This window comes from Monodelphis domestica, chromosome 6 (assembly GCF_027887165.1).
Source record: "Monodelphis domestica isolate mMonDom1 chromosome 6, mMonDom1.pri, whole genome shotgun sequence".
NCBI lineage: Eukaryota > Metazoa > Chordata > Mammalia > Didelphimorphia > Didelphidae > Monodelphis > Monodelphis domestica.
In genome coordinates this window covers 178,106,596-178,122,303 of record NC_077232.1, presented here as the reverse complement: position 1 = coordinate 178,122,303, position 15,708 = coordinate 178,106,596, and the positions used below count along the sequence as shown (strand labels likewise).

At 40.6% G+C, this 15,708-nt stretch overlaps 1 protein-coding gene across 3 annotated transcripts in view; it reads right to left on the bottom strand.

Moving 5' to 3' along the window:
• HHIP (hedgehog interacting protein) overlaps positions 1-4,325 on the bottom strand; it is a 141,754-nt gene extending 137,429 nt beyond the window's left edge. For all 3 annotated transcript variants that reach the window (XM_007496276.3, XM_007496277.3, XM_001367162.4), the window contains exon 1: positions 3,406-4,325. In XM_007496276.3, coding sequence (XP_007496338.1) covers positions 3,406-3,687 — 282 coding nt within the window. In that variant the 5' untranslated portion in view covers positions 3,688-4,325. The remainder of the gene's footprint in view (positions 1-3,405) is intronic.
• Between the last annotated feature and the right edge of the window lie 11,383 nt (positions 4,326-15,708).

Below are 15,708 nucleotides of genomic sequence, written 5' to 3'. Positions count from 1 at the left end.
AGTGACAGGGACCTTCTGTATTTCTTTCTTTAAAAAGGAGCAAAGCAAGGGGAATAAAACAGCACCCACATGGGCCTGATGAGTTAACAAAAGGGGGAATAAGGCATGACAGTATATTAAGAAGTTGCCTTAAAAATCCCTTAGTGTACCAGAATTTATTTCTAAAAAATCATATGTCTACAAGGTTGTTCAGCTGTTGGGGAAGACACTTGCTTCTTCTGGATCCTAGTGCTGAATTATGTCATTAGAGAGTTCAGTTTCAATTTTAGGCTAATATGTAAATAGATCATTGTATTAAGGCAGCTGTTAAAGGGAGCCCAGGATGAGTTATTTGTTTAGTTAGATGTGTCCAACAATAGCCTTTGTTCCTGAAAGAGCCAGAGCAAACACATGATTGTAAAAGGGCACACTTGAAAACAATTACTTTTCACCCATTCCTTGACAGCCTTGGCTGTGAAGCCACCCAAGGTAGCAGAGAGACACACACTGAAAAGGGGGGCTCCTATGTCAATCTACCCATGAGTTAAGTTTTAGAGATGCTGCCATTTGAAGGCTGTAGTTGCTGATGCTTTTGGATGATGATAAATAAAATATTCTAGGGTTGTAATGAAGTTAAAGATCTTTGTTAAAAATAACATTCTAACAGTATCACTTCACCAGTTATGGAACAGCTTATACTGAGGTTTTGAAAAAACTGACACAGTGTCATCAGAATTGCCTTTATACATTGATGTTACTATAAAACAATTTTGTCCAAAAATGATACTTCAGAGCATTAGTTGAGCATGCTCAGCATCTTTAATGTTCCTATCCCTTATAAAGGTTTGACTGCTACTGTCCTTATAGAATGGGATGATTTTGAAAAGTTTTTTTTATTCTTTCTATTTTTGCAAAGCTCTATAGGTACCCCTACCCTGAACTTTAAGCTAATGACTGTCACCTACCTTGAATGCATATTATTAAAAATGACCTGACTATATTTATGATAAGCCAATAAGCCTTAGAATAAGCTTCAAGCTTTAATGGATAGATAATATGGCTTCAAATATTATTAAAATGATAGGACAAACATTTCTTTAAAATACAAAAGAACATTTCTTTAGAGTAGATAAAGTAGTAAAGCATTCTTTATTTTGAAAGTGGTTTAAGAAAGATGGGTTTATAGACTATTTATAATGGGAACAAATATCAGAACCCACAACATAAACTTCAACACAAACTCATTTTTAAAAAGAGGTAGGGGATAAAAGTGTAAAGGAAAGGATTCTGGCTTTGCCAATTCTTGCTTCCTCTATGACCTTGGCCAAGTCACTTTACTTTTCTAGGGCCTCTATTTCCTTATCTACACAGAAAAGACCTTTAGGGGTCTTTTCCAGCTTTAAATACATGATCCTTTGAATAAGGGAAAACTTGTTTGATAAATGTCCCATCTTAAATAAAGCAAAAGAATTATTTTTATTATGAGATTTAATCTTAAGGGATACAACACCACCTCCCACCCCTCCTCCCAAATCAGTCAATACCATGTCCCTATTCCTCAAAGAATTTAGTGATACATGAGTTTTTCCAGTTTTGGTGCCCTGATATTGTCCATGGCAAGTAGGGTGAGTTGAGGACATGTTTGCAGGCTTTCTCCTGAATTTCTTGTCTTTTGGGGTCCTTTTCCAGGACTATTAAAGTTATCAGGATGTAGTTACTTTGTCATCGAATTCTATTACAATCAAAGGGCTTAATGATACTTTGTGGGTAGGAGAAAGGAACATCCTTGCTCAGAATCTCGGACTCCTACTGCATATGGTAAGAATAAAGAGAGAGACTATACTTGAAAACCTGTAGCAAGACAGTTCTCACTCATCTGGGAATAGAAGGACTAGGACAAATGCCCCCTCAAAAGCCATGAACATTTGGACAGAGCTGGGGACTGAAGGAGAATGATGTTCTCTAGTTTCACCCATTAGTGAACCAACTAACAACACAATGGTGTTGTTGTTATTCTTTTGCCATAAGCAACAGGGCTCTGTGTGTGGGCAGCAGTTTAGTAGGGAGGAGGATAAGTCGACCCCTTTTTGTCCTATTGATTTTTTCCTATTTGCATGACTTGAGCAAATTAAATGATGCAATATGGCTTTTTGTTACAAAACAAAGTGAGAGATACCACCCAGACACATATGTTGATTCGTAAGAGCTGTTTACATGAGAATAGAGTGAAATCTACCGTGAACTAAGCATAAAAATTAGATTCAGCCTGGGTATTTTTTTTTTATTATGCTTGGGCCAGCAAGACTGAAACACAAGTTTTCCAAGAGTCTCTCAGACCTTGACAACTGCAGTGTTGTAACAGAGGAATTCTTAATTAAACCTAAAATGGAAAGGGGTGGGGGCGGCAAGACACCTGATTGTTTATTTCACGTGCAGGGATTGTTAATGACGTGATCCCGGCACTTTCTCCCCCAGGGTGTAGAGTAAATTCCCCCACAGAACTGCAGCGCACGCTAAGAAATTATATATCTAAGTAGAGATATCTACACACACACACACACACACACACACACACACACACACACACACACACACACACACACACACACACTATGCCAGTTGAAATAAGCATTTTTGGAAACGAGTCAATAAAACTATCGTACGCACGTACATTATGTACCTACACCAGGGGAATGAAATTACCAGTCTTTAAAAGTTTTCGCAAGTAGAAAAAGATCTTTCTTAATAAGCAATAGCGATCCGAAGCCTGAATTTACAATGACATGTGGGGGTGGAGTGGGGAGTGGGGAAGCGATAATGAATCTTTTCCCCATTTTGTGTGTGGAATGTGACAGCGAAAATCTTTCTCTGGTTTTCCAAGCTCTCAAGCTTGGTTTGACTCTGAGTACAAGACTCCCCCCTTGGACGGGGCTGGAGACCATAAACCACCCATGTTCCTACATCCTCTCTTATAGTCAAACCTTTCCCTAAAGCAAGCACGTGGAGAAAACGGCACAAGCCTTTTCTATCCCCAGAAAAATAAACCGGAAACCACAGTCACCTTAATTTACAATTTTCACCGAAGCCAGTGCCTGGTTTAATACGAAACACACGCTCCACCTCGATACTTTTCAAGGGTTCACATAGGCGAGGATGATAGAATCGCAGGAAGTCAAACTTTCCTGAGCCAGAAGGTGATCTAGCCAAGCATCGTGTATAGGAACTTGGGGAAATTGGGGGGTCGATCCCTGCACCCCAGAATCCACAAAAAGGCAAGACTTTCAAGTTTGAACAGAAGAAAGTACCCCAATACAAGTCTCATAGCTCTAAAGCCTTACAGTGAATACACCAGGACTGCTGGACCCCTTTCATCACCCTAAAGCATATTTGCCCAAGTTTGCACCCATGCGATTGACGGCTGCCTACCTTGGATTCCATGTGCAGCAGGGACTGACTGTCAATCCTGGAACAGCAGGAGAGCCGAGGGTAGAAAGCACCACAGACCGCTTCTGGCCCGCTTAGGGATTCCAGCTGGGACATCATCCTCCTATCCCTCCTTTTCAGCCGCTTTGGTGGGTTCCCATTCAGACACCTTCTCCTCCGCGCACCAGTCCCTTCGTTCCTTTCTCCAAACTTGGCATCTCCTTCGAAGAAGCCCAGAGCCACAGCTACGAGCAGCAACTTAAAGGACAGCATCTTCAGCATCATCTGCCCAGCAGCAGGACGAGGAGGAGGAGGGGGAGACGCGTGTGGAGGAGAAAAAAGACTGCTCCCCACAGTGCCCTGCCACACAGCCCCTGGAGGAGGAGAGAGGGCGACGGGGGCTGCGAGGCTGGCAAAAAGGCCAAGGGAGGCAGTGAGGTGGAGGGACACGGGCAATTTGGTAACAAGTTTAAAAAAGCACCGAGAAAAGGGGACCAATGCTCTGTGGGAGCCCAAGGATGGGGACTGAGTTTAATTTGTGCCAGGGACGCTCTCCGTGGTGGTGCCAGTGTCAGAGACTGAGTTAGGGGGTTTCGGGTGCAGCCTGGAAGTGGGAGGAAGAGGAGTAGAAAGATGAGGACAAGGCGTCGGGGGCAGCAGCGGGGGCAACAGCGGCGATTCACTTGTTGTCCACGTAACGGGAGGTGCGGAGGTGGGACCGGAGGAGCAGCAACAGCAGCAGCAGCAGCGGTAGCAGTGGCAGCAGCGACGGCTCCAGCGGCAGCGGCAACAGCAGCAGCAGCAGCGGCGGCAGCAGCGGAGGCGGAGGCAGCGCTGGGATTTAGATGATGCTGAGATCTCCTCTGCCCGCGGCTGCAGCTCCTCACACCGACTCTCATGTTTCGCTCCCTCTTTTCTTCTTCTTTTTAACTAGCGCGCGGGGAGGTGCTGCCACCGCGCGCCCCTTGACGTCACCACTGATGCTCCCGCGCCCCCGCCCCGGGGCAAGAAAAGGGGAGGAGAAAGTGCTCGGAGGGGGGCGGGGCGGTGAGAGGGCGCGTGCCCGCCAGAAGGGCTCGCTCCTGCAGAGGTGGTTGCAGCCACCACCTCTGCAGCAGGATTGAGGGGTCTGAGGGAGAAGGGGAGAGGGCCAGAACTACCAGATGCTCTACTGTTCTTATAGATGCAGAGGAGTCCGGCTTGCAAAGCCTGGGGTGGAGTTTTTAGCAAGATGACCCTTCTTCCTACAGCCACTAGTGTGTTTGTGGGTTCAGGGAAGGCGAAGCTCGCTCATCCCTTTTCTCTAATCCCCTGGGTGGGATTGCAGTTATACAGCTCTTGGTCCTGTCCTGGGATTTACTACAGGTTTGTGGAGATGAGGGCTTCAGTATATGTCCTGGCATCTACAAGCAAGTGACTTTCCTTTTCTGCTCAGTTCCTCGCTCCTTAGTGCAAAATCCAGAACTCCCCTGAGAAATTAAGAGAAAGTGACCCGAAGGAGAGTGTAAGAGGGGAAGGCAGGGAGGAGAGATGTGCTGATTCTTCACTTGTCGTTCTACCTTGCCTCTGCTACTTTGTGTGGGAAGGTGTCCCTTGAGGGTGGGGATAGGCAAAAGACGAAAAGGATGGGGGTCTGTGAGGGGTAGAGGCAGGAAGAAGCTGAAGGACCCCGCAGGGATCAGGGAGAGAGGAAAGAGGTCAAGAGCTTCTGTCCACTCATCCTGTCATCCTTGGCTTCCTGAACTCTTGGATAATTTAAAAACTCCTAATAACCATGTGGCCACTTTTCAAAGCCCCCCCCCACCCCCTTTTCCGGTTCTGTTTGTTTGATAGTTTTGTTTTCTTAAAGAAGGTGGGAGGTCTAACTTTTAGCATACTTCCCCCCAATCACTTTCTCTGTCTCTGTCTCTGTCTCTCTTTCTCCCTCCACTCCACCCCCACCCCCATGATCCAGGTTAACTTTTAAAAGTGGTTTGGACTCTCACCCCAAGAGGATCATACACCTGCCAAAATGGGTCTTTTAAACATCACTTTAGTACATACAAAGTAGTCCCCTACCCTTCGGAGTTCTGGAGGTAGGAGCCAGTGGTCTATTCGAATAGCTTTGTTTGTGGAAGAATATCCACATGTACTGTCTGTAGAAATAACTGTACCAGTTCCTAACCTTACTAAATAAGTGTCTAGTCTTGGGTGAGTCTCTGGATTATTCCTTGCTCCAAATGGTAAAGGGAAGTGCAGAGGAGAGTGATGAACAGCTGACCTGACAAAACTTGGCAACATAACATTCCACTGGCACCTAGATAGCATTGCCCAGGAAAAACCTGCATAGGATCAGACATTTCATTGAATCATTCAATGAACCTAAAAGGGTGAGCACCAAATTGTTCCCAAGATTGTGTGGCACTCAACTGGCAACCACTACATGATCCTGAGTCTGAACTGAGCTTGTGGTCTTTAGTTACAATGCATGCTTACTTAAATATGTTCTATATTGCCAATTTGATTTATATTTCAAATTGAAATAAAAATGCCACACATACTTCCAGAATGAAAAAAAAGTGCTGTCAGAGAAGAGAACACTAGATTGGGAGTTAGAAGATAGGAGATCAATAAATCAATTAGACAAGTATTTTATTAAGTGCTACATGTGGCAGACTGTGCTAAGTGCTGGGGATACTAAGATAGGTTAATACATCCTGGATCTCTACAAGCTTACATTCTAATGAAAGACAATATTCTAATGAAAGAACCCATACAAGATCCATTCAGAGTGAATAGAAATTAATCTCAAAGGAGAAAGTTCTAGAAGCTTGGGTGGGTGGGCAGACCAGGAAAGCCATCCTTCAGGAGACAACATTTGAGCTGTGTTCTGAAGGCAACCTTAGAGGGGGTATGAGGAGGGAGAACATTTGTGCTCACATAACGTGAAGGTCAGCTGGAATTTGATGTATTCAGTTAAGACTGGAAGGGACCTTATTCTAGCTCTATTTATGTGACTTTAGGTAATTTTTATTTCACCTCTTTCAACTTCAATTTCTTCACCTGCATAATATACTAGTTGAAATGGCACCAACTTAATTTTAAATAGCATATTTGTAGAAATCAAATAAGAAAGTTCAATGGGAATTTCTTTCTCTTGTCTAAATAGACCCTTATAATGATGAATAATTTTAAAGTTAGTTTTATAGGAAATTTGCAAGATGTCCCTATGCTCATGGAAGTATGAGAAACTTCTCTTATTGGTTTTCATATTTTTCATGGGTAGTCTTTTATCATAATTTTTCCTATATATTATTATTAATGTAACAAATATCAACATGAACATTTCCTCATACCCCAAACAAAAAAACCCTAAAAACCTGAAAAAGGATATTACATATGAAAACATGAATGTCCATTTATAGCATACATATAATATACATACAAACTACATATATGTGTATATTTGAAATTTGAAATGGTAGTTCATCACTATCTTGTCTGTGTCCCTTTTTGAAATTTCTTCTGCTCTCTTCTGCACATTTTAAAAAAAAGATTCATTGGCTCTATTTTTCCCCTTTTCTTCTTCTTTTGGTATTACTATCCTTGCCTTCCAACTCCCTCCTATAACTTTCATGAAGAAAAAATGCCCTTTTCATAAGAAATGTAGACATATGAAACAATTCACCATACTGTCCATGTTTGAAAATGAGTAGCACATTCCTTCCCTACAGTCTACCATCTTTCTACTAGAAGATGGGGAACATAATTCGTCATCATTCTTTATGATCAGTCATTGGACTGATGATAGTTCTTTAACATTTCTTTTCCTTTACAATGTATTCACTGCAGAAATTGCTCTCTTGGTTGGGTTTATTTTATTCTACATTAGTTCCTACATGACTTCTTTATTCACTATCTCTAACTATCCGTTTTCATCTAGTAATGGAGGATCAGTCAAGGCTACCTATCAGGTAGTTGAGATACTTGACCCGAGCATGGAGAGAAAATGATGGAGGTAAGGGGACATTTAAAAAATCATTTCAGTTCACAACATAAGCATTCAAGAGATTTGTTTCTAAATTCAATCTGATTGCAGATCTTTTTACAAATTTTATGGTACCATAAAACTATTTTTTTAAACATTGGATAAGCACAAATTATGTATCAGTATGGATCCCTCACTAAACTCGAGAAAACTACAGTCTGATATTTGTGCTTCTTCCATCAAATATTTGTGTTCCTTCTGAATTTTTAAGTTTGATTTTGGAACTAGACTAATAGATAATTATTGCATTGACAGTATTGAACTAGAGATAAGACTTTTACTTTCTTGAATCTCCAAGTTTTTTTTAACTTAATTATGTATAGTGGACATTGTAAAACACTTTGTAAATCATAAAGTAGCATACAATTGCAAGTTATGATTATTTGTACAAAAGTTGATTATTGATTGAGGAAGCAATTTCCATAACTTAAAATATGGATACACATGATTTTACATATGATTTCTTGAGACAAGCAATCAATTGACTAAACTTCAAATGTTATGTATGAGCTGGATTTGATAGTAGCCCAATAATGGGAGTGGCTAGCTGGAGTAGTAGATAAAGTGCCAGGAAGACCTGAGTTTACATTTGTCTTCAAACATTAGCCACATGACCTTGAGCAAGTTACTTAGCTTCAGTTTGCCTCAATTTCCTCATCTGTAAAATAAACTGGAGAAGGAAATGGCAAACCATGTCAGCATCTTTGCCAAGAAAAACCCAGTAAGACTAATGAACACCACCACCACAACAACAACAATGTCCAATAATCCAATTTTTTGTTCAAATGATAAATTTCAAACAAGAGATGGTCCATGATCCAATAGAATGAGTCATGGATTAGAGCTCTTGGATTCAAATCCCACTCCGGAGGTACTTGTTTTTAGGGCACATCATTAAACTCTTTCCTCATCTATAATGAAGATTTGATTACATGGCCTGCTAAATTCCTTTCTGACACTGTCTATGATTCTCTAATTAATGGCCCAGTCAACTATAATCATAATGTTGAGAGTGACTGACAAAAAACAAAGCAACTGGTTTTGTTGCATCTCCTTGTCTGCTTTTAGCCTATGCTCTACTTTAGATAAAATTTGGGGCTCAACAAAACACAGGGTTAGTAACATTGGTCAATGGAATTAATTTCTATAAGGTCATATTTCATTGAATCCGCATATAAGATAGTGCTGAACTAGAATGAACAATCCTCGTGTATGAGTCCCATCTCAGTATTTGAGCAAGTCATTTAGCCTCTCTTTGGTTCAGTTCCCTTATCTGTAAAATGGGGATAATGATACATAGAGCAGTTATCTCCCAGGATTTTTGTGAGGTTCAAACTAATTAATGTATATAAATCATTCTTCAAATTCTGAAGCCTATATGTGCTCTCTCTTATAGCTGATTTATTATTCATGACACTAAACACAACTCAAGTCTATTTAATGATAATGAAGACAAAATAAAATGTCTCTGTGAAAGTTTTCTCTTCATTTACAGTAACTCCCCTCCCAAAGCAACTAACATAATGGCGAGTGCAAAACATCTACTCAAATTGTTTCTGTTGACCACATAATTCATCGAAATAAATATTGAAAAGGCATAAGAAATGCTGGCTGGAAATACTAAAGGAAAAGTTTGAAAACAGAGAGAATAAACTAAAAGTCGAACATTACCAAAAAAGTTCCAAACCAGTCACAGCTAATGGGTGATTCAGATGTCTGAGGGGAGCAAAGAGGGAGTTTCCTAGAAAAAGTTCAGAGTGTGAGATATGAGATATTTGATATTCCAGCGAAGGCAGTATAGTGTAGTAACCAGAGAAATAGATAGCTTCAGATAACCCTGGATCAGTCACCACCCTTACAGATCTTGTGGCATGTTTTAAAATCTGAAATATCAATTTCACTTGCCTAGAATCACATCGTTTTGGAATGTGTGTGTATTTGTATGTGTGTGTATATATGAATAGGTATATATGTTATTTGTAGAGGCACATATATTTATATATTGCATATATAGATATATATGTGTAGGTCCAGGTATGTATATATATATATATATATATATATATATATATAGCATACACACATAGCTAATATATGTGCACATATACACATGTACATAACATATGTATTTCTATGTATGTAGAATACATGTCCTAAGAAGTCATGGTGTAAGTGTGTGTGTGTGTGTGACAGCTACATGGTACAGTGGATAGAACACTGGTCTTGGTGAAAGGAAGATCCAAATTCAAATCCTACCACAGACACTTATTAACTGTGTAACTCTTGTTGTTTAACATTTTTCTTGGGGATAACATAGCACCTACCTCTTAGATTTGTTGTGAGGATAAAATAAGATAACATTTGTAAAGTGCTTTGCAAACCTTAAAGCACTATATAGGTGCCTGTCATTTTATTAGTTATTTATTACTAATATAGTCTGCATATAGGGATAGGTTGATATATATAGATAGATAACTATTATATATAAAACTATTATTTAAGAAATTGAGAAAAGAGTTGATGGAGTTGAAAGGGAAGAGTTGAGATTTTGGTCAGGAATATGTTTCATATATATTTTTCTTTGTCTCAGTTGTTTACTTCTTCAAGGGAAAGGATCATATCTTGAAAATGATTTCATATAGCATCTTACTTGCTACGATCCTTGCCAAAATTACTATGTGAAGAGCATTTTAAAATCCCAAATCATGGAACAGTACTTGTAGACAAGTGAAATTGACATTTCAGAAAATGCTGTAAGTAATGAATAAAGAGTGGATGGATGGTTGGATGTATGGATGCATGAATAAGTAAGGAAGCTTCTACTTCTTTATCACAGTCTTCAGCCAGGGAGAAATGGTAAAAACAAAAACATAAACATAAATTGCTGCTAGGATGCCCCAGAGGCATTAGAGCATTAGATAAGTTTTGCCAATTACAAAACAACTCATTTCAGTTTTAAAAATTTCTTCTTCTCTGTTTTTGGAGTTAACATAATTTGATAATGCTAGTACTAAAAATCTTTAATTTTAACATACAATTTGTGAAGAACAAAAAATGTGCCCCCAGGAAGCTTGAAAAAAATCGGTCACATAGAGAAATATACAAATCTCTCTCTCTTTCTCTCTCTCTCTCTCTCTCTCTCTCTCTCTCTCTCTCCTTCCCCCCCCCCCTCTCCCCCTCTCCCTCTCTTTGTTGTTGTTCAGTCATTTCAGTTATATCCAGTTCTTCATGACCCTATTTGGGGTTTTCTTGGCAAAAATATTGAAATGGTTTGCCATTTCCTTCTCCAACTCATTTTACAAATGAGGAAACTGATGTAAACATTGTTGCAAGACTTGCCCAGGTCACATAGCTGGTAAGTGAGGCCAGATTTAAATTCAGGCAGATAAGTCTTCCTTACTGCAGGCCTGGCACTCTATCCACTGTGCCGCCAAGCTATCCATCTATCTTTGGGATCCATTTTTTTTTTTTAGGAAATATTAGATTTTTCAAAACAGTTGATTAAGACGATGCCTAGGTTTTTGGAGGTTAAAAGGGTATGTTTGGGGGAGGAGAACTCACAAAAGATGGAATAGGAAGGGTATATAACTATGTGCCATTTCTTAACAGCAGCACAAGCCTAGTAGTAGTAGTAAGTAATAGTGGTAGTCTCTCGGTGATCAAGAATGACGATTGTCTTTGTGCAGTTTCATCTATGATGTACCCTCATGTGGCTTTGAAGTCCAAAGGCTGAGGCGCACAGTTTGTGGCACACGGTGCATGGGACGCCAGTTGTTACGGGAGGTGCGGTTGGGGTCTGGTGTCGGCGTTCACGCGCAGCGGCAAGACGTCGACGTCGCTCATCTTCAAAGGTGGTGGCGGCCTGGTGAGTGTGGGTTCGCCAGCTGCTTCTGCCAGAGGCAGCGAGTTCTGGTTGCTTTGGTGTAATGCCAGCCCACTTCAAGTTGGACTTTAGCTGATCCTTGAATCTTTTCTTTGGTCGGCCTTGTTTCCTGAGTCCAGCTGGCAGCTCACCATAGAATACCTTCTTGGTATTCGCTGTGGGTCCATGCGGATGACGTGTCCAGACCATCGTAGCTGGGTTTGGAGGACCAGGACTTTGATGCTGGTGGAGTTGGCTCTGTCGAGGACTTCCTGGTTGGTGATTCGGTCCTGCCATCGGATCCTCATGATTGACTGGAGAGAGTGTTGGTGGAATTGCTCCAACTGCTTCATGTGCTTCCGCTACAGTGTCCATGTCTCCCAACCATACAGGAGCGAGCTGAGGACCACTGCGTTGTACACTTTGAGCTTCATCGCAGGGCTTACACCGCTGTGTTGGAGGACTTTGGAGCGCAGCCGCCCGAGTGCCTGGCTGGCCTTTTGGATCCTGGCATTAATCTCGTGGTCTAGGGACCCGTCATTGGCGATGGTGCTGCCCAGGTACTTGAAAGTGCTGACGTTAGAAAGCTGCGTGCCGTCGATTGTAATGCACGGCTGGTTAGTTGGCCTCCCTGGTGCAAGTTGGAACAGCACCTCTGTTTTGCTGAGGCTGATAGTCAGGCCAAACAGTTTTGTTGCGGTGGAGAACCTGTCCACAATGGTTTGGAGATGATTTTCTTGGTGGGCCATGAGAGCACAGTCATCTGCAAAGAGAGCTTCCAGGATGAGTCTCTCTGTTGTCTTTGTTTTTGCAGTCAGGCGGCGAAGGTCGAATAGTGAGCCATCCAGTCGGTATTTGATGTAGACGCCCAGGTCTAGATCCATCACAGCATGTCGTAATACTTGGGTGAAAAATAGGTTGAATAGTACCAGAGCGAGGACACAGCCTTGTTTCACACCATTGGAGATGTTGAAGCGATCGGAAGTCTCTCCACCAGATAGGACTTCCCCTGTCATATCGACATGAAAGAGCTGGATCAGTTTGATGAATTTTGCTGGGCAACCGAGCTTGCTGAGGATCACCCACAATGCGTCCCTGTTCACTGTGTCGAACGCCTTCGTCAGGTCTATGAAGACAATGTAGAGACTCAGGTTCTGCTCAAGGCATTTTTCCTGCATTTGCCTCACCGTGAAGACCATGTCGATGGTGCTGCGATCTGGTCGGAAGCCACATTGTGATTCAGGCAGGTTCTGCTCTGAAACAGATGATAGGAGTCTGTTGAGTATAACATGGGCGAGGATCTTTCCAGCAGTGGAGAGTAGTGAGATGCCTCTGTAGTTGTCGTAGCCCAAGCCTATAAGCCTATAAATGTCATAAATAACCTGAAACTCATAGTTAGGTACTCCTCAGTTTTTCCTTCCCCATTTTCCAGTTTCCTTCTGTGTATTGCCTTCCCCCATTAGATTGCAAGCCACTTGAGGTCAGAACTATCTCTCTTTTTTCTTACTTTGTATCACTAGCACTTAAAACAATGCCTGGCACATAACATGTGTTTAATAAATGATTATTGAATTGAATTTATGAAATTAAATGTGGTGACTTCCCCAAGGTCCCAGCAGGTTGAACAAGCATTCAACTCAGTTCTCTTGACTGAAGATCCAGTGGCCATTCCATTGTACCACTGTTCTTTCTAAGTCTATAGATAACTTAACATTCCCCCCAAATACTAGTGGCAACAAAAATAGCTTTTTAGATATGATCAGTACAAGAAAAAAAAGGAAGGGAATAGGACCACTCTATAGGGGAAATGATCTCAGAACCCCATACCTTCAACTTTACTTCCATCTTCTTCAACAAAGAAAATGTTCATTGAATTAGCAATGGTAGAACAAACAGCATCCAAATTATAAAAGGAGATAATAAGAGAATATCTGATATCTTTAAATGAGTTCAATCTCTAATCTTAAATGAATTCTATCTCAGGAATTTGTAGGTGCTGTATTAAGGCTACCATTATAATCCTCAAGGAAAAGGGAGACTAGCAAAAGTTAAATGCCTCACTATTCAAAAAGGAATCATTTGGGGGCAGCTGGGTAGCTCAATGGATTGAGAACCAGGCCTAGAGACGGGAGGTCCTAGGTTCAAATCTGGCCTCAGCCACTTCCCAGCTGTGTGACCCTGGACAAGTCACTTGACCTCCATCTCCAAGAGGGAAGGTAAGGGTTTAAAAAAAATGGAATCATTGGAATTACAATAAATTAATCTTGATGCTAACCTGTGATAAAATTCATGGATAAATGTACATTGTTGGTGAGCACTTAGAAAACAATGTGCCAATCACAAGATTAACAAAGGTTCTCAATTGGGAATAAATTATACCATATGCAGCTAATCTGATGTTTCTTCTTTTAAAAAAATTATATTGTTCAACCAAAGGGATTCCATAGATATAATAGATGTCAATTTGAAGAAAGTATGTTTCTTTTGATATCTCATGGATATGGTGATGAAATATGAGCTAGATTATAACACTATTAGTTATTTGCATTAGGATAAACAATTGTATCCAATAGCATGATGTTAGTTGGAAGGGGAATCTCTGAATAATTGCAAGAATTTATTTGGACTTTGGTTTGTTCAACACTTTGATTCATGAGTTACTTGATGAATACTTAAAAGTTGGAATACAAAACTAGGAAGGAGAGGTAATACCATGAGTTCAATTACTTCAATAAGCATCTATTAAATACTATTTACTATGTGGAGTTTATGGACATTCAAAGAAGACTAAAAATCACCGCTGGTGTGTTGTATTCTATGCACTATGGAGCCACCTCACTGCCCAGGGAAGATCAGTATCTCTGATGGGCTTGCTGAAACCTTTTCAGGGGTGCTCATCTACCTTTCGTCCGTGGCACTTAATTCTCACCTGTGGCTTCTAAAAGCTGTAGCATGGGCTCTGACCATACTCTGGTAAACCATCTCCATAGATGTCTTGAACATGTCAGTTAAAGAGATATCTACCCCAAGCATGTGAAGACTTTGTTTCCTCTGGTGGAATAAGATCAAAACAAGTTATTCCAACGGCCATGTGTTTAGAGCTTGATCAGACATGGAAGATGCCAAGGTCATCATCCACTGTATTCTGGGCAATCACCAGCCATCCTGACTTTTATCTTGCCACCGGACTTTGATGAGTCTGGAAGAAAAAATGAAACTGACAACTTTGCGGTAACTTTTCCTCACTTAAATCCAATTCATGAAAAAGTCAAGTGTTGTCTTCCAAAATGAATGACCAACAACTTACTATGTGCCAGGAACCATGGTGGGTACAAGGGATATAAAGACAAAGAAGAATACCTAGTTTCAACCTTTGAGAAGATTGAGAGAAAGAAGGCAACTTATATACAAGAGTGTAAATGCAAAATTTTTACAGAATAACAAAAATGTATGGGAAGTGAAGTACCAATGCCTGAGAGAAGCAGGAAAGGTCTCTTGTAGGAGGCAGAACTTGAGATGAAGTTTGATGGGAACTAGGGATCAGAATGCAGGACTGAAGAAGAACATTTTATTAGGCATGGAGGGACAGCCTATGAAAAGTGATGGTGTCAAGAGGTTGTCATGTTGGGGACTGAGCATGGTAATTCTATGTACAGAGGAGAACAAGTAGGATGGTTTGATTGACATGTAGAGTGTGTGAAGAGGAAAAATGTGATTTCAGACTGGAAATGCAGGTTGAAGTCAGAATATGAAGAGATTTAAATGACAAATAGAAAAGAGAGAATGTAGAAACAAGATTCAGAAACATTTTGACAGCTGGGAAGGTTTCTTGAATCAAGAAGATAGAATTTAACGGTGAAAAATGTAAAGTCTTAGAATTAGATTTAAAAAATAAAATCCTTAATACAAGGACAGTTTTGGGGAAGACCTAACTTGGCAGCAGTTCATGTGAAAAAGATTTGGGGATATTAGTTGAACATAATCCTAATGTAAGCCATCATTGGGATTCAGCTGCTTAAGAAAATGAGCATAATCTTGGACTTCATTAAGAGAAATTCAATAGTCAGATTACAGAAAGTAAATGATTCTTTACACTCTGGCCTACTCAAACCTTATTTGGAGTTTTATGCTCTGTTCTGGGAATCACATTTTAAGGTGTAAATGGACAAGCTAGTCTATTCAGAAATAGAATTAGCTATTTTTTCTCTGGAGTAGTGAAGACTAAGGTCCAATATGTTAGCTGTTCTCAAGAGGCTGAAGCTTTGTCAAGTAAAAGAGGAGATGGACTTTTCTGTTTTGCTTCAAAAGGCAACACAAGAGAAATGAAGGGAAAAGCTAAAGGACATCAATGGTAGCTCATTATAAGGAAGAACGTGGTGATACAATGGAGTAGGCTATTAGAACCAGAGCTACTCAC